At 39.6% G+C, this 20,447-nt stretch overlaps 1 protein-coding gene across 37 annotated transcripts in view; it reads left to right on the top strand.

The window, feature by feature from the left end:
• dlg2 (discs, large homolog 2 (Drosophila)) overlaps positions 1-20,447 on the top strand; it is a 203,132-nt gene that overhangs the window by 75,136 nt on the left and 107,549 nt on the right. For 2 of the 37 annotated variants that reach the window (XM_051937099.1, XM_051937097.1), the window contains exons 1-2: positions 14,021-14,096; positions 14,712-14,812. The exons of 33 other annotated variants lie outside the window; for them this stretch is intronic. In XM_051937099.1, the coding sequence (XP_051793059.1) occupies positions 14,036-14,096; positions 14,712-14,812 (162 nt within the window). In that variant the 5' untranslated portion in view covers positions 14,021-14,035. Of the gene's footprint in view, positions 1-5,958; positions 6,004-14,020; positions 14,097-14,711; positions 14,813-20,447 lie in introns of those variants that run through there. 2 more of the 37 variants (XM_051937115.1, XM_051937114.1) reach the window with 1 other exon arrangement.

Raw genomic sequence — 20,447 nt, 5'->3', positions numbered from 1 at the left:
GTTCCTGATGTTTGCACTTCAACACTGATCATGTTAACTGAAGGCAAATTGAATTCTGGCCTTAACAATATCATATTCAGAATACAGTTGAAGAAATATATACTTGTACAAACATCTAAAAATGCAATAAATATACTGTACATATTAAATTGAACAATTTCTAAACATTAACAGAAATACATTTTGTATTCTAACAGGACTGAAGTTCCTTTTCAAAATTAAAATATGCACAGATTATAAGCAATGTACTTAGTTTATGGAGCTGAGCAACATGCAGGGTTCCAGGACCAGCATCGGGATGTTGACAAAGACGCTGCACTGGCAAAAAGTCCACGAATGAAGCCTTGAGATCGAGGGATCTCAAGGCTCATGGTCCACCAGCTGCCTGTGGAGTCTCCCAGCTGTCAGTGAAGACTGTAATTTCTTAAGCTGTGCCTCAAAAAAAAAAAATTGCTTAAATGTTATTTTTTATGCACAGTCAAGGTCATTATAACAAACAGAAAAAGTTGCACTGCAGGTAGCGAAGACAAGCAAATAATTAAGTCAGAAGTACAAATTCAGCGATCAAGTACAATATTGAATATCAATATAAAGTCACGAACATGAACTTTATCCGTAACAGATTTTCCTGGGAACAGCAATTAGATTTCCACTCTGAGGCAAACGTTTGACTGTTAGACACATGCAAAACTGTTTATGTCTCATGTTTATCCACTACAGAAATGTCAGAGCCAGAGGCAGGTTAAAAAAGTCTTGCTGAGATAAGGCTGCTGTCAGCGGGGTACTGTGAGCACCGACCAGCCGGTCATTCAAATAACTTACAACACGTGTGATTGGGACACTCGCATCTCAAAAAATATCAGAGGAAATTCTTATGCAGGCTTTATCTTGATAATTCAACCTCAGACTTGATGTATATATCCTAGTATATCAAAAATTATTACCTGCAGTTGGTGGTTTTCTCCTCAGCCTTTGAGCCTTTAAGGCCCCGATTGGCATTAAATGTGTTTTGGGATACTTGGCTGCCTCAAATTCAAACAAATCTGCTCCTTTCACATCCTTGATAATGTGGCTGAAGCAGCTACACATCCGGGCATTTTTTTCTGTGCTTGGCTGGATGCTTGCTTTAAATTGGAAAAAAATACTTGGGCTGCAACTGAACACAAGTACAGCCAGTTCTGCATACGGAGAAACAGCCTGAGAGCAGATTCATTAATGGCCTGACCAGTTATCAAGGCCAATATTTGATACTTGACTTTAATAAATCAAATGTGCTACTTTGACTCTGATGGAACCAACTGCTCACTCTGAAGTCTCGCTGTGGTCTGAATCAATGTCCCACCCACAACTCTGTCTGATTAGCTACTTGTTACAGCTCAAAGCCACTGTTTACAGACAAGAAAGGATGAGCGCATTAGCAGAGTGAATTAGTGAGCAGCACCATGACTGAGCTATGTTTGGAAGATGAGGTAGCAGATTCTGCTAAAGTTGTAATAAGCACTGCCATCTTTCAGAGACTTGCAAAGTTTCCCTGCTGCACTGAAAACACCCCAATATGTCATTTGTGAGTGTCAGAGCAGTTGAAACCTATTTTCCTGTTGATCCTGGGTTACGGCTGCTTCTAAGAGATCATCTGTGTCTCATAGCCTGTACAGTAACATGTTTCTAAAATAAGATTGACTTAAAATTGGTTCTAGCTGACAGGCACATCTTTAGCTGGGATCCATCCGTCCATTATCTGTCCAACGCTTAATCCTCATTAGGGTAGTGAGGTTGCTGGAGTCTACCCCAGCTGACCTAGGGTGAAGGCAGGGGAAACCTTGAACAGGTCACCAGTTCATCACAGGGCTGCATGTAGAGACAAACAATCACATTCATCTTTAGCAGAGATACATTCTGCAATTACTACAAGAGAAGCAAAGCCATCACCACAGATCAGGACATAAGCTACTTTCATAGTGGCTAAAACTACGTTAATGTTTAGCAGCTAAGTTAGAAGGCAAGAACAGGTTACCCTGAAACAGTGCATGAAAAACAGTAACTAACACTGTTTTAGGATTTGGGCCTTAATGGCTAATTATAGAAATGGAACTTTCTTGAATAACCTGTAGAATCTATATGTATATATCCGTCCTGAAAAACTACAGATCATGGTTGATTCTGAAGTTTTTTCGTATGTATCAATCAATGGAAAGGATTGCAGTGCCATTGCTAAGGCCCTGGGATTTCAGAGAATGATACTGAGAGACATTATCCACAAACGGAAATAAAACATGGAACAGTGGTGAACCTTCCCAGGAGTGGACCAACTACCAACATTTCTCCAAGAGCCCGTTGACATCTCATCCATGAGGTCACAAAGGAACTAAGACAAACATCAAAAGAACTGCTGGCCTCACTTGCCTCAGTTAAGGCCCATCTACATGATTCCACAATAACGAAGACACTGGGAGAAAATGGCCTCCGTGGAAGATTTGCAAAATGTAAACCACTACTGACTGAAAAGAAAATAAAGGCTCATCTGGTATTTGCAAAAAAAAAAAAAAAAAACAAAAAGCAAAAATCTGAATGAGCCCCAAGATTTTTGGGATAACATTCTGTGGACAGATGAGTCAAAGGTGGAACTTTTTGGAAGACATGGGTCCTGTTACATCTGCTGTAGAGTTTATACTGGATTCCACAAGAAGAACATGATACTAGCAGTGAAACATGGTAGTATAGCGTGATGCTTTGGGGCTGCTTTGCTCCCATAGGACCTGGACAACTTGTCATAACTGATGGAGCCATGAATTCTGCTCTCTATCAGAAAATCCTCCTGGAGAATCTCCACCATCAGTTCATGACCAACAGCTCAACACAAATGGGTCCTGCAGCACGATAAAGAGCCAAGGCACACAAACAAGTCCACCTCTGAGCTGCTCAAAAAGAACAAAATGAAGGTTTTGGAGTGGCTAGGTCTGGACTTGAATCTAATTAAGATGCTATGGCAAAACCTTAAAAGTATGATTCATGTTCTAGGACCATCTAATGTTGCAGGATTAAAACTATTGTGCAGAAGAGAGGGGACCAGTATTTCTTCATGGCGATGTAAAAGACTGATCACAAGCTATCACAAACATGTAACTACAGTCGTTGCTGCTAAGGGTGGCCCAACCAGTTATTAGGTTTAGAGGGGTAATTACTTTTTCACAGGGCTGATAAAGGTTTTCAGTAAATCATCATTAAAAAACTGCATTTTGTGGGCTATCGCTGTCCAATATTAAATAAATACAAATATTAATTTGACGATCTGAAACACTTGAGTGTGAAAAATATGCAAAAAAAGAAAGCATCAGGAAGTACAGAAATACTTTTTATAGCACTATATATCATAAGTCCTGCGTTTCCAATGACTTCTTTACTTCTGAATTTGTGAGTTTTCTCACAAAAAACAAACATGCATTTTTTGTCCTATTTATAGATTATTTTAATAGATTTTTTGGAAAAATGTCAAAATTTCCTGGGTTAAAAAATATGCCATTGACACCAAAACAGCTCAGGGCATAATACTACCACTACCATGTCTGATGGTAGGTATAGTGCTTTTGGGGTTAAAGGCCTCACCTTCTCTCCTACAAACATATTTTGGTCACTGTGGCCAAATGGTGCAATTTTTGTTTCGTCTGATCACAGAACTTTCCTCTAGAAAGTCTTTTCTTTGTCAAACTTCAGCTATTTCTAAAAGAAAGGTTTCCTTCTTGCACAGCAGCCTCTCAGCCCACGATGATATAAAACACATCGGACGGTGGACGCTGACATCTGTGTTCTAGCCGCTTCTCATTTACTGCAGACCTGTTTTTGGTGAGTCTTGGTTGACTCTTGACTCCCAATTGTCTCTCAGCAGCAGGTGATATTTTGTGTTTTCTTCTTGATCGTAGCAGTGATACAGCTGTAACGTGTACTTTGTGCTTACAGTTGTTCGCACAGATGATTTGGGAGCTGTAGCTGCCTTGAAATGCCTCCAAGTGGTTTTCTAGACTTTTTCGAGTCAGTAATTTGGTTTTTAGATCTGTGCTTTAGATTGTAGTGTTTGTAGCTGAGTCTAAGCAGTGTATCAAATAGGCCCTATTTAAGGTAGCTTAGAGAAGTCAGCAGCTGTAGTCAATCGTAATCACTCATGAGAAGTTAAAAGGTCATGTCCCTAAGAAAATCTGATAAACACAAATGTGTACATTACCAATACTGAGGGTAAGGATAACCTGGTTGCTATGGATGACATCACGCTTTATTCTTTGTGACTTGGACACTGTCCACATATCGTGAGTCGTTCCCTTATTGCTTTATTTCATGTAGAGGTGGGTTATTTTCAAAAATTTCCTTCTGGATTTCTCAGATAAAACAGCTACTTACGAGATGATAATGTTGTTCTGACCGTTCTTCTTATTTATATATTTGTTTATTTGATCAGGGACCACGCAATTAACAGAAAACATTTGCTGCATGGCGTATAGCGTGTCGAACATTAAGCTAATTTTCAACTCCTGTCCCTGGTTGGGCTTTTCAGTAGACAGAGGATGAACGACATCAATAAAAATAAAAAATAACACAGACAACATTAGAAACTTGTAACACACACACACAAACACACACACACACACACACACACACACACACACACACACACACACACACACACACACCCACAATGACACAATCCACGGTCAGTCGGACCTTATAGTTGCATTTGTTGCTGGTGTTGTTCTGGTGACCCTGCTGCCGTCCTGTCTTTGGATGAATCCACAGAGTGGCTGTGGCCCTGATTTATTGAGGCATTTTCAGATTAATTTGATAAAATAAAGATCTGTGAAGCTTTCAAAACTCAATAAATTGTATTTTTTTTTAAATAGACAGTGCTGCCACCAAATTGTTTTTTTATCCATGATTTTCTCTGTATGATGTTATTTTTTTGCAGATCTCTTTGCTGACTTAATGAAGGTCTAGTTTTCATTTCCTGCATCACAGCCATTGACACCTTGAGTCTTTTGAGTCTTGGGTCGTGAACGGACAGCAAGCCATGTGATTTTGGGATTTTGGGGGTATGTAAAAAACAGGGTAACCCACCCCAGTTAGTTACAAGTAAGAAAACCTCTTGGATGAGTGGTGAATAGTCTTCAAGAACCAACAAAAAAGCCAAATGAACTTTTCAATGAGGTTTGCTATGACATAAATGACTGAGAATCTACACAGACATTAACAGGCTGAAGTTAAGAAAGTCGTATTTTGTTGGCAAATTTCTTTTGAAAATACAACAGATGAGACTTATACGGGTTTTGGCAGTTTACCATTCTCTTGTGGAAAACAATGGAGGACCAGTTTGCAGTCATCCACCTACACTGTGAATACAGCATTAGGTTATGCTCCTTTTGAGATGAATACCTTTAAGGAGACAAATAAGCAGCTGTAATAGATTTACCTTGATTTTTACTAGCTATTACTTCTGTAGTTGGAATCAAAAATGCTACGTATACAGGCTTGGCTCATATAAGAATGCAGAACCTGCTCAGCTTACACCCACAACCACTAGTTTAAATGATCATATAATCATTTTTCTAGTTGTATTGAAACTTTTTTGTGCTGTGATTATGCGCCACCTGCTAAAGTGTCCGTGCTTCAGCATATTCTGTCCAGCGTGTGGTTCCCTCTTGGCTGAACTCCCAGCAGCGGAGTGGGATGTGGGAGGGAACTTGTTTGCCGCAGTTGCCGATGCAGCTATGGGGAAGCAGTTCATTGCTGTCCCAAAACACTGACAGCTTTTGCACACAAACACACACACGTGCCCAGTGAGCAGCTAGTGCTGCCAGACACCAGGCAGTAGTTTGAAGAGAGCAGTCCCCAGCTAGATAGACAGCAGATTGAATCTCCAGACACTTGCGTGTACATGCGCGCACACGCACACAGACACGCATAGTCAAACACACAGCTTCATTCACAGGCATGCAGGAGGAGAAGGAGAAGAGCATGGAGGTAAGGAAAGAAGGCTTTAGGGCATTCACAGCCTAGTATTTTCAAGTGATATGTGAATGAAAGGGAGAACCTCTAGCTGTATGTGGGTAGACACGTGTGTGTGCATTGGCATGTTTGTGTGCATTTGCTGCCAGCACACCCTGCAGTCTGGGGTGGTAAGGAACTTGAATTCTGTAGGAGAAAACTGCAGTGGAGTCTCACCAGTCTCCCTCCCTGCTATAGTTCCTGCTCTCACTCTCACTGACGTCTTATCACAGTGAGTTTCAGCTATACAGTAATGGAATCATTTATTTATGGAACTCTTTTGTGTGCTTTGTCTGCTTTACTTGTGATAACGTTCATTTAAAAGCAAAAAATGATAGACTGAAAAACACAGACAGTACAATAGCCGATGCTAGAAGTAGGACTGTTATGCTGGAACAATCAGTCCTTTAGCTTACTGAAAATGAAGCTAAGTTCGATCATGATAATGTACCAGTTTGGACATTTTTGATGTTTAGCCATTATATGCCATGCAAATATACTAATTTCTTTTAGTTCTTTAATACCACTAGAGCTTTAGAGTTTTAGATTATATGAATTTTCAATTTTGAAGTGTCTCATAAACCAATTAGCTTAATACTGGGTACCCCCAAGGTTCTTCAAGGGAAATTTACCACTGTCTTTTACTTAGACTGAAATTTGATGCCAACTACACAGCCATTCTGGCAAAGTATGAAGGATATATTGGAAAATCAGTGTTACTTTTTAGCTCTTGAGAAGAATTATTTAGCAAATACTTGAATTTATTAAAACACCGTCTGAAGTAGCCACAATGTCAGAACTATTTGAATGGTAGTTTGTAGTAGTTTTCTGAATCCAAACTACCTCTGCTCGAGAACTTTCATGAAAACCGCAGTATGTTTTGCAGATCAATTGCCAGCAGTAGTTGCATAGCCAGGTTTACAGTCGCTGTGCTCTGACTTATGCTACTAAGGTCTGCTGCTGGTGGACAATACCACATGCACCATGAATGAATCCCATCATCCCCAGTTCAAAAGATTTTAACCCACTCAAGTTTAGGATTTTTGTGACAGTGGAGGTTAATACATCACTTGCCCATCCTGAAGTGACAAACTAATAATACTTTGTTCATAGCAAGGTTACGGATGTTTTGTTTTCTTTCCTGACAACTGACTAATGGGTACCGAGGCTTAAACACGCCCGACGAGCACGAAGGAATACACGGACATAAACAATAGCCAAACTGTCACAACATCCAAGTCACACCAGAGTTAGCTGGAACTTTCTGTATATATACACACTCATTCATAAAATATATCTATTTGTGATTTGTGATGTTGCTGTATTTATTAATTCTACAACTAATTAAAAATGCTATAAAAGTACAAGATAAAATACCAAGAGCTTTGTAGACAAAATTAAGTACTTACGACTTTAAATTCACTGTTAAATTCAATGCTTTTTAATACCTTTCAGACCAGGTACACATTACTGAGGAGATGTTCTTCCATTCTTCAGAGAAAACTTTTTTGAAACTGCTCCTGGTTGTTTTCTAACTGCATTTTGAAATACCCCAAATGATTCTGATTTAAAATAGGCAATGCACTAGCCTTTTTTCATCTTTTGAAACTTAAGAACACTCTGGACCCCATCTAGTACTGGTATCATGTCACCAAAGAATGAATATTTGTCAGACTTCCTTTCAGGTTCTTTAGCAAATTGAATATTGTTTTGTAATTAAAGCTCGTGTCCGGAGTTTGTTTGTTTTCAATTTATGTATCATTGTTTAACAAAGCTTAAATGTGTTAGTCTAGTTCGATACTATAATATAATGTTAGTATGACGCGATATGAAAATTTATTCCTGAGCTCCGCCTTCCTCTCATAGACCCCCATGTTATTCCAAAAAGCGCCGGTCGCTGCCGACCAATCAAGTTCGAGCTTCAGCTTTGTCATGCTGTCAATCAACGGTTACGCGCACAGCAAGCAAGCCCATGCAGAGGTGGGCGAGCTACGCACTACGCAACCGCGCGCACATTTGTTTTGCTTGTGGAGGAGAGAGCATCAGGGATCAGCAACTTCCAGAAAAGTTACCAATCCCACGGCTTGTCAGGCCAAGAGACTGCAGGACGTTTTTTGGCTCGGGGTGCTCGCGTCTCTCCCCGACCACGGCCTCCATAGCCCGGCTGACGGCTTCGTTTAGATGCCTGACCTCTGGAGGAAGATGTTGGGGCGTCTGGGACATACTCTTCGTCAGAGGAGTCATGCAATTCTGAACTCTAGATAGAAATAAATAAACAATGTAGCACATATACACGCGTAAATGCACTAAGTTTGATAAACAACGTCATCGAGAGGGATACACGAGTGTAATCACATATTGAAACTTTACTCGTTCGTCCTAGCAGATTCATGTTATTTTGGTATTAGGACAAGTTAGACTCAATACAGAATTCTAACGTAATTCCTTTATTATTTACTAAATGTAGAAGAGTGGAAAACAGCAAAACAGGCAAGATGCTGCAGCACTCCGGGCACTCCTGTCAGGTACTGCGCGCGTGCACAAATAAAGGGGTGAAATCAGAGGGAGGGTGGGACCTGATTTTTAGAACAGAATTGAGCAAGTACTCCAAAGTCCAAGGCATCATATGAGGAGGACGGCCACTGCAGCTCTGACTAGTGGCTCGTTCTATAACTCCCGATTACTGCTGCAACTGCATTTCCACTTCCCAATCTTCCCGTCTCCTTCTCTTTGTGATTTCTCACAATCCGATCTTTCAGGCCCTCCTTCCTCTCATTCTTTTCCAGTCTTACCAGAACCAAGAACATTCTGGTGTTCACAGGTATTTTCAAGTTGAAAATACCTGAAAGCAACTTGACCATGTAACACAATTGCACAATGATTTTCTAATCATCAATCAGCCTTTCAACACCACTAACTAACACAATGCACCATTAGAACACAGGAGTGATGGTTGCTGGAAATGTTCCTCTGTACCTCTATGTAGATATTCCATTAAAAGTCAGCCGTTTCCAGCTAGAATAGTCTTTTACCACATTAACAATGTCTAGACGGTATTTGATTCATTTATCGTTACCTTGATTGAAAAAAAAAATGCTTTTCTATCAAAAATAAGGACATTTCTAAGTGACCTCAACCTTTTGAACAGTACTGTATATATATCTGAACCATGCTTCCAAATAAAAAAATGGAATAATATAAATTCATACATAATACATTTTAAAGAATAGCACTATTCTCTGCTACTCTTAAAGTGCAGTGTACTTATGGGCAGGTACAGTAACCTATTTAATAGGCAGATTACTCTTACTCTCGCTTTTTTTTTTGTTATATCTGCTGTATACTCTTTTTCACTAAAGCGAGGGAGTAACACCATGGCTTGTAGCACAAATGTCAGCGCTGACTAAGGCAACACAACTTCATGTACAGTAGTTACAATGACACCGTCCCGCTATCTCGCAATGATACAGAATCTTTAACAAACCCATGGATCCAGACTGTAATCTGCATCACTGCCAAATCTGATCAGGTGGTCCTTGTCATTTCTGACCTTTCCTGAAAATTTCATCCAGATCCATTTCTGAGTAATGTTGCTAACAGACAGACAAATAGACGGATGGATAAGTAGACAAACAGATGGACAAAGGTGCGCTGATCATCTCATAACTCTGTCGCATTCCGTGGTGGAGTAATAATTATGTTGACAAATAAATCAGACAGTGCATTGAAGCTTTAATGACATCCTTGATGGCCCCATGTCTTCCAGAAAATTCCACCTTTAACTCATCCGTCCACAGTATGTTATCCCAAAAACGTTGGGGCTCATCCAGATTTTTTTTTTAAACAAATGTCAGACGAACCTTTATGTACTTCTTGGTCAGTAGTGGTTTACACTTTGCAGCTTTCCCATGGATGCCATTTTTGCCCAGTCTCTTCTTTGTTGTGGTGTCAAGTAGACGGACCTGAAATGAGGCAAGTGAAGCCAGAGAACTGCTGTTCTTTTGATGTTCGCCTGGGTTCTTTTGTGACCTCCTGGCTTAGATATCGATGCTCTTGGAGAAATGTTGGTAGCTGGGCCACTTCTGGGAATGTTCATCACTGTTCTACGATTTCTCAATTTGTGGATAATCTCTTGCTGTGGTTCTCTGGAGTCCCCAAGCCTCAGCAATGGCTTTGTAACCCTTTCTAGACTAATACTATCTGTGTTTCACATCTCTTCTTGATACTCTTTAGAACATCAAGTGCTGTTTTTTGAGAACCTTTAGCTACTTCACAATGCCAGACAGGGTCTATTTAGTGATGTTTAGATTCAACAAGCTTGGCAGTAATCATTTGTGAGCGTGGCTGGTGAAACTGAATCCCATTGCCAAATTAATTTCATTATTTGGGAGACGGACAGCATTTTTCCTTCAATAAATAAAATAATCTTTGAAAAACTGCAAATTGCTTTTTCCTTTGTTATCTTTGTCTTATATCAAAATTAGTTCTATGATCTGAAAAATATGCAGAAGTAGAAGATATCTCTAGAGGGGCCAATATGTTTTCACAGCACTGCATATGTATCTTGGAAAATATTTCATGTATCGAGCTAAAATGTAACAAATATCTTCATAAATGTTCATCAATTTACCACTAACTGTTTAGCTGCAAATTTTTCTTCGGATTACGAGGATGTTCAGTACAAACTTCAATCCTATCCAGTCGAAAAAGATCAATTGCTGGACTTTAGGAGGAATTATGGAATTTTGTGTAGAGGATGAAGCGTAAGATATTCTGACCTAATAAAGTATTTGGAGCAAAGCTTAAAGATTTTGCAAGGCCCTATGAACTTGATAGGTGTTTTCACATAATTTTTTTTGCCAAGATCTCTGACAGCGTGATTTAGGAAGGTAGCATGAGTTGGTGAGTTCATGTTACTTAAATGGCATGGAGACAACAATTTTTTTAAAATGACAGCATTTATTGAATGAAATGTAAAAGTAAGTACGTCTATATCGTATCCATGGATTGTGGGAAATCAGCTGAGGTAACATTACATTAATAGCTTGACTGTACATGTGAAATACTGTACTATCCTAAATTACAGTTGGATTTCATGACACAAAGCCATAACTAGGTTTCTTTATTCACTGTAATGTGTAGCCTAGGGAAAATGTGCTTAATCAAAGTGAGATATAATGTGAAAAAAACCTAGCATTAACACAGTGTGGAGGACATGCTGTGTGTCAACATCATCCATCAGCTACAGAATGGCTTTATTTTACAGTTCATAATTCACATGCTTTCTGTCACTGAGTCATGGGTGCCAGCACAGGTGCCTGAGCAATGAAGCAAAGGGAACAAGTGCATTCCTAATTTTCAGGTAGGAGTAAAGTTATGGTTTTGCTCTCCCACTTTTTGTCTTTGAAGAAATAATTTTATCAATAGACAGTTACCTCTCAGGTGGTGTTTCAACTAATGCTTTTACATTTAAGCAGCCTGTATTTTCATTGTGGTAGGTTGCTGCCACGAGTTTGCTGTGGTCTCCAACCTACATTTGGTGAGTTAGGCTCAGAGCTTATCAGCTGTTACAACAAAAGGCGATGAAAAAATATTAAATAATTAGAAATTTTGACAAAATGCTGACTTGAGGACTTCTGTTGCATTTTTCTGATGTAGAAATGAATGTGAATCGGGTTGTTGCAGTGTGAGCATTCAGACTTGTCGTGTTTACTGAGTAGCTGCCAGAGTATTATTGAGTATAAATGATAATCTGTCCTGGTTTTTCAAATCCTCTGAAGTTTTATTTTCCCATATCTTAAAATATAGCCAGTAACCATCTACTTGCAAACCACCTCAGCAACAAACACATGAAGAGGAGCTGCTGATTAAACCGGTTAGCCTTATCAAAAAGCCACAGGCTTCACTCCCATAGTACTGAAGAAAATGCAAACGGAGAAACTTAATTGGAATTTACAGCTTTGAGGATGGACTGTGAAATGTGTTCAGGTTTGGTCACTGAAAGGGTCGGCGTTTTCTCAAGATGTGCCCAGTTGTTGATTCCTATAAAGTTTTTCTTATAACCTCACCCATTAAATGGGTAACCCTTGCTGTGTTCAGTTATGCTGATCCAGATGCACATTAGAGTGACGGTGGGTTGAAAAGAACGCAACATCACTTCAGTTCCTACCAGAATTAAAACAATGGAGTGTGATGCTGACATTTTGCGTCTGCATGTATGACCATTTGGCTAAAATTTTATGTTATTTAATTCTCCCTGACCACAGTCACCTTTTAAGAACGTGGCCTTTGAGGTTTTAGTTACTTGTGCTTTGTGTTGTACACTTTCGTCCACAGTGCTATAGTTCCATCTAGTGGCTTAATTCTTCTAACACTGTACTGTGAGGTTTCTATAGATGAATCAGTTTGCATAGTTCCCACAGTGTCTGCCAAGGCGTGTAGAAAGGATGATGGGTACTACTACAGGAGCTATGTTATGTAGTCCTTAGCTACAGTACTGCACAAGTGCTCATGATCTCATCTTCTGCAGGACTAATCAACAATCAATCGAAAGAGAAAGTGAGAGACAAGCAGAAGTTTAACACCGCCTGAGCAGAATTCCATGTTATTTTGTGTATGAAATACAGGGGAACTTAAAGTTCTGTATCTTCATTGCAGAGAATTTCTTCAGATTTGCACGGCACCTGGTAATGTGGAAATTCCTTGTGTCCTCACAGAACTTATGTTACAGATAAGGGCCAGTTTGCAAGATTTTGAACATAGGTGTATTAATATAGCTGCAAACAACTATCTTTTATATGAGTCATAGTGGAATAATGTTGTCCTAAGCAGAGGATGAATGTGTGTTGTAATCTGAGCTTCCTTGTGCCGCGTGTAATAGTGCACGTTAGTGCATGTGTGTCGCTTCCTTTAAAAATATTGACCCTAACTACACCCACACAGATTATGACCTGAAACACCCCATTGGAAAAGTGACATTGCAGTCCAGTTTTACTGAAACATTGCTGATGGCATTCTGTGAGGGTCTTAACGACGGACACTGAACTGCTTGATTTGAGACATTTTGTATTTTTTAGGCTTCAGAAACTCCAGAAGTTGGAGACAGGGTGACTTTGTCATAACAGAGAGCAGCAGGGTAGCCACCTTTAGATACACTCTTACTTCTGATTTTTCTTCTCGAGTTTTATTTACATGTATTTTTTTTTTTATATTTGCTCTGATTTGATGAATGCACTGACAGATTTGCTGCTTAATTGTATTGTACACTGTGCAATGACAGTATAGAAATTCTATTTATTTCTAATTTGTTCTATCTGTGCTGTAATTTTAATATAGACCTACCTACCTAACAGGTTTATTTCACTGTGTGACTATGTGAGTGTTCAAGATGGCCTATACAGTATAGCAATTTTTAAACCACTTGGATGTTCTTCTTGTCATGTAACTCAACATTATTGTAAGATGTCAGACCCTTGTAGCATGGAAAAAACTGACAGCTGCAGTGTGAGGAGAATTACAGTCATGTCATATTACCTCTCATTTGGTTAGAGAGTGAGATTTCCAATGACTCGTAAACACAGTTTAAAAAAGGTTCAGACAGCTCAGTGAGGGAATATGTCAGTTGCTGCAACAGTCTGACCCAATAAGTTTTTCATAGTTTTTAGCCTACAGTGTTGCTGTATGAGGGCTGCAGAGTGGCTCAGTGGTTATCACTGTTGCCTCACACCGAGATGATCCTCGGTTGGCGTCCTGGCCTGGGATCTTTCTGCATGGAGTTTGCGTGTTCTCTCCGTGTGTTCGTGGGTTTTCTCCAGGTACTCCAGCTGCTGCGATCCAAAAACATGCTGAGGTTTATTGGTAACTCTAAATTGTCCACAACTGTGAATGTGAGTGTGCTCGGTTGTCTCTCTGTGTAGCCCTGTGATAGACTTTGCCCTGCCTTCACGCTAAGTCAACTGGAATAGGCTTCAGCCCCCTGTGACCCTAATGAGGATTAAGCGGCGTATAGATGATGGACGGTGGATGGATGAAGCTGTACGGCACAGAGGAATACTGGTCATCTGCTGGTGGTAAAGTTTTCTAAAGCTTTACATGTAGTATACCCAACAATGACATTTAAGGAATTAAAATGTCTTCAGTTTAGAAGAATTCTATTGCTTTGGACCATCATTTCCAGAGCATTTAAAGCTGTTCTGATGGCATGCAATGACCCAACAACTTACTGAGACATGTTATGTTGGTTTCTCCTTTAATTTAACACCTGACTACAACTAAAACAGTGACTGTTGTTTTAAATGCAAATTTGCACTACCTCGGGACAAGTGATATGGCAGTTTGTTTAATTAATGAGTTAATGCATCTACAGAAGTCAGGCTAGCAGGAGGAGGAGGACGATCAGGGTGATCAAGTGGAAAGAGAGAGAGAGAGAGAGATGGGGGAGGGGTTGTGTGGTGGGGACAGAATGTCACTGAGTGTGTGTGTGTGTGTGTGTGTGTGTGTGTGCATGAGTGTGTGTGTGAGAGCAAAAGCCCGTATGCAAAATCCTACTCTCATGAAGCGTAAGCCTTCTCTCTAGCTTTCTGGTTTGGTCTTACTGCAGCTTATCTATCTCTGGTCTTCATGCGTTCAGACGTTGTGCTACCTCAGTTTGTCCAGTAGCCTTTTTTTTTTTTTTTTTTAAAAAGGAATGTCACCCATTGTTAAAAGTCCAGAGTGCACCCCGATGCTGTGCCACTGCAAAGTTGCCTGCACCAACAACACTTTGTCGTTGCTGTTTGGATGTAAGGTAGGTTGTAGACCACTTTCAGTTCACTTTCAGTTGCTCATTTTGACTTGTTGTGGAGCTCAGTGACAGTGAGTATTATCTTTTGGTGGTGCGTGGATCATTTTATGATATGAAAGTGCATTGATTAAAGATAAGAACGCTGCTTGTTGTGTTCTTTTATAAGATGATAACTGAGGCGACGTATATTTAAAGGTAACGCTCGCAGAGTTTTGACTTTCTGCCTGCCATCCTCAAAGCTGTATTCATGCTCACTGGGGCTTAATGAGGGCATATGTACAGCTACAGTTATATTTTTGCATCCCTGTCCTGTCACCCTTCGTTTGTCATAGTGACTGGTCAGAATTACTCCCCTGCGTTTAATGTTACGAGTCGCATAATTCTCCTCCTTTTCCTGTTTCTTTTGCTGGTTTTTGTGCCACCATTTTTCTTATCTTTTGCATCTGACCAGGCTTTAAGCCCACAAGGTATGGAACAAAGTATCTCTCTGTATCAGCAATGATGGGTCACTGTCTTTAAGCGGATAATGGGTCATTCCTTTTTTCAGTTGTGAAAGAAAGCCTTAGCACCTGCTTTAGAAGCCTTAGAAAGCCTGCTTAGATTCTGAAACTGAATTCAGGATTGGAAGTAGAGATATAAAAATCATGTATTTGATTTAAAAAAAAAAAAAAGTCCAGGTAGTGTAGAAGTGCCTGCATGTGTTTTACAACAATGTCAAGGTAGTCATATTCCATTATTGTGCAGGCAGTTCTGTTGACAATGACTTTCTTGGTTAATATAATCATGTATTGAAGTTTGACATATCATGATACGATATCAAATAGGTGGCTGCATGTATTGTGTGGTCTTGCGATATACAGTATATGCATGCTGTTGCTTTACATGAAGTTACTTTTAATTTTTTGCCATTAAGGAGAGGCCAGTAGCAGGGGGCATAGTCAACTAAACCTGTTGTCCCTCATGTATTACATGCTTTGTACTGTGGAGGATGTACTTGCATTTATCATCCCAAACAGTTTCCTGGGACCTTGTGCCACGTACACATAGCTGAGGGAGGGTGATGATGGGGGCAACAGCATAGCACATCCCACAAAGTTACTTATCGCCATGGCTACCACAATGGCAGGAACAAAATGAAAAAAGTGCTACGGAACCAAACGACACAAACCGCTGACATTATTTTTTATGTTAGGTTTCTAATTTCCTCTTCTGCATTAATAATGATTACTATTACTGAATACATAGAATGCATATATATATATACACACGTGGACAAAATTGTTGGTACCCCTCAGTTAAAGAAGGAAAAACCCACAATTCTCACTGAAATCACTTGAAACTCACAAAAGTAACAATAAATAAAAATTTATTGAAAATTAAATAATCAAAAACAGCCATCACTTTTGAATTGTTGATTAACATAATTATTTAAAAAAACAAACTAATGAAACAGGCCTGGACAAAAATGATGGTACCTCTATAAAAGATTGAAAACTATTTGACCAGAGTGACATGATTAACTCAGGTGTGTCATTTAATTGACATCACAGGTGTTTCCAAACTCATAATCAGTCAGTCTGCCTATTTAAAGGGAGACAAGTAGTCACCCTGCTGTTTGGTGAAAAGGTGTGTACCACACTGAACATGGACAACAGAAAGCGAAGGAGAGAATTGTCCCAGGACATCCGAAAAAAAATGATAGACAAACATCTTAAAGGTAAAGGCTATAAGACCATCTCTAAACAGCTTGAAGTTCCTGTGACAACAGTGGCTCATATTATTCAGAAGTTCAAGACCCACGGGACAGTAGCCAACCTCCCTGGACGTGGCCGCAAGAGGAAAATTGATGACAAATTGAAGAGACGGATCGTTGGAATTGTATCCAAAGAGCCCAGAGCAACCTCCAAAGAAATTAAAGGTGAACTCCAAGGCCAAGGTACATCAGTGTCAGATCGCACCATTCGTCGTTGTTTGAGCCAAAGTGGACTTCATGGGAGACGACCAAGGAGGACACCACTGCTGAAAAAAACTCATAAAAAAGCCAGACTGGAATTTGCAAAAATGCATGTTGACAAGCCACAAAGCTTCTGGGAGAATGTCCTTTGGACAGATGAGACCAAACTGGAGCTTTTTGGTAAGGCACATCAACTCTATGTTCATAGACTGAAAAACCAAGCATACGAAGAAAAGAACACTGTCCCTACGGTGAAATATGGAGGAGGCTCAGTAATGTTTTGGGGCTGCTTTGCTGCATCTGGCACAGGGTGTCTTGAAAGTGTGCAAGGTACGATGAAATCTGAAGACTATCAAGGCATTCTGGAGAGAAATGTGCTGCCCAGTGTCAGAAAGCTTGGTCTCAGTCACAGGTCATGGGTCTTCCAACAGGACAACGATCCAAAACACACAGCCAAAAACACCCAAGAATGGCTGAGAGAAAAGCGTTGGACTATTCTAAAGTGGCCTTCTATGAGCCCAGATCTGAATCCCATTGAACATATGTGGAAGGAGCTGAAACATGCCATTTGGAGAAGACACCCATCAAACCTGAGACAACTGGAGCTGTTTGCTCATGAGGAGTGGGCCAAAATACCTGTTGACAGCTGCAGAACGCTCATTGACAAATACAGAAATCGTTTAATTGCAGTGATTGCCTCAAAAGGTTGTGCAACAAAATATTAAGTTATGGGTACCATCATTTTTGTCCAGCCCTATTTCATTAGTTTGTTTTTTTAAATAATTATGCTAATCAACAATTCAAAAGTGATGGCTGATTTTGATTATTTAATTTTCAATAAATTTTTATTTATTGTTACTTTTGTGAGTTTCAAGTGATTTCAGTGAGAATTGTGGGTTTTTCCTTCTTTAACTGAGGGGTACCAACAATTTTGTCCACGTGTGTATATATATATATATATATGTGTGTGTGTAAAATGCTATAACTTAACATGTGCAAAAGAAATAGGATTGACGATGTCAGAGCGTCACACAGCCTTTATTACAACTTTAGCAACATTTGCCACCTCACCTGATACAACTTTAAAAAGTCAAATTGTACACTGGAGTCTCTTCTGTCACTGAAGAATTACTGTGCAGTGTCAGATTAAGAAATACAAGGCTCGGGCTTGTATGTATTAATTGCAAAAGGGCTTTTCCCCTTGCTCTGTTTTTAATTAGAAGAATATGCTTTTCTGTATTCATCCATTTAAACTGAGCTACAAATGTTTTTGATTGTTCCAAGATGTTTTTAATCTTTTAATCTTTTTACAGTATCTAATTGAGACATTTACAAAACCACTGACTATACACAAAATCTCTCTTGTTACAGTGCCTGAAAAATTAAACTAATTCAGACTGAGTGTTAGAAATGGAAGCTTTTCTTTGCTTTCTCAGCAGAAAGACCAGTTTGCAGTGCATGATTAGATTAAATGTATTATTATTTAAGCAATCAAGAAATGGAGATATACGCACATCGAATTCAAAGACTGACATAGATCCGTTTAGAATCATACTATTATTCCATACAAGCTGAGAACAGTGAGGCTTAGTAAGACGGAGACAGAACAACAGAAATGTGTATATTTCACGAAAAAAAAGGAAAAAAAGCAGAGGGCAGGTGTTCCTTTTCCCCATAGCTCAGCTGTCCCTACCACTGTCTGAAGGAATTAGGGCTGTAGCAGAGAATGGGAGAGAAGAATGCAACTGTAGGTATATACAGCCACAGAAAGAGGTCAGTGCACCCAACTGCAAGGAGATTCTACACTAAGTCTTCACTGAGGCTCTGAATGTGCCTTTGGCCATGCCACCCCACATTTCCATCTCATCGCGATTCTGCTGGTTAGGGTTGTAGTGAATGTCGGAGAGGAGGAATCCTCTCAGTGGAGCATGACATAACTACACGTGAGCAGTTATCCTCTGCATGTAGCAGTTCCACCGGCCCCAGAGCTACACCCTATTATCAACTCCATTGAGAGCCAGTGCACTGCAGGGATTTGTGTGCAGTGATTATAAATACAGCGACTACATCAGGTAAAATTCAGAACATGAATAATTATTGTTGCTGTTGATTACCAAGAAGTAAAAATAGAAAAGTGACATGATGAACGGTACTGATTAAATGCATTAAAAACATTTTGATTCCAGTCAGATCCTCACCTCATCAAAATGTTAAAAAGCGTTGAATATGTGTATATATTAGGGCTGGACCCGAATATCCGAATATTTGGTCATGACGGTGGTATCCTGATATTAATTTTGAGATCCGAATATTCGAAGATCTGGAGATGTTTCAGTATGGGTAAAACAGGGCAAATGCAGTTGTGTGAAGAGCAAATGAACCAGATCATGCACAGGGCTACTCTTAAAAACAGTCTTCTTCCATCAGCTGGAAAACTCTTTCCTGCCTCGAATGACTGGATTTTCCAACAAGACAATGCCACTTGTCACACGACAAGGTCAGTTAAATCCTGGATGGAGAACCAGAACATTGGAACCATGTCTTGGCCTGCTCAATCACCAGATGTAAATCCAATTGAAAACCTGTGGAAAATCATCAAGTGCAAAATGGAGAACCACAAGGCCAAAAACAAAGCAGATTAGTTAGAATTTGTGTAATGTCAGAAACTGGTGGAGAGCATGCCAAGACGCATGGCTGCAGTCATCAGAAACAGTGGTTATGAAATCAAGTACTAACTCCTGTGTGTATCATGTGACGAAAACAGACAGGAAAAAAACAAAACATGGAATGCCTGAAAGCACTGTTTTTGGCAGTACAGTGCCACAGATACTGATGTAAGAACTTAAGTGGTTTTGGTTATCAAGAAAACCATAGAAATATCAGGACATCAGCTCTTAAATTAAGCTCTTATGAGCTATTTTTGTTGTTATTAAACTTGTCCAAACAAATCACTTGCAAGTGCAAAAATGTAGGTGCTTCAAATATCTTACCAAGGGACGCTTCTGTTCAGGCCTAAATTCGTCCTCCATACTTATCCATACCATCTGTGGAGAACTGTGGAAAATTTTCTGAAATGCTTGAAATAGTCAACCTGTCAAGTGTGTCGTAAAACTGTGTAACAAGGAGAACTAGTGCTATTTTCAAAAACAAACGCTGTTCACAGCAAACATGACCTGACTTAAAAATGCTGTTTACTGCACTTTAAATGAAGGTAATTGGTCTAGCAATGTCTACTAATAGCATTAAGGACATTTTGAATTAAACATTCTCATACATTTATTTTTAGTCCTTGAAATTGCATAGTATTATATATGGTGAGCAAAACAGACTGTATTCTCAGAACTGTTGACTATGTAGGAAAAGTGTGATTTCAGGGATGCTGTGTTTTTAGTTTCTATATTTAGCTCCTCTCCCTTTCATTTTGCTATGGTAAACTAAACAGCAATAGCAGCTGCGGACACCTGCCTCCTCACTCTGGAAGAAACACCCCAGTGGAAACAACATCTGCAAATGGGAATGGCCTCATACCTAGAGTACTGTCTGCCCTAAAGCAGACAGACACTACCTCTGGCCTACTCTTGTCCTCATGTCATGAGTGTATGAATTAAAAGAAGTGACTTTATGATGTGCTGTGTACATGATGTTTAGAGGTATCTGTTGGTCCTTACACTGTCAAGGAGTTTA

The sequence above is a fragment of the Acanthochromis polyacanthus genome, chromosome 17 (genome assembly GCF_021347895.1).
Source record: "Acanthochromis polyacanthus isolate Apoly-LR-REF ecotype Palm Island chromosome 17, KAUST_Apoly_ChrSc, whole genome shotgun sequence".
Taxonomy (NCBI): domain Eukaryota; kingdom Metazoa; phylum Chordata; class Actinopteri; family Pomacentridae; genus Acanthochromis; species Acanthochromis polyacanthus.
This window is presented reverse-complemented; position numbering and strand designations above follow the sequence as displayed.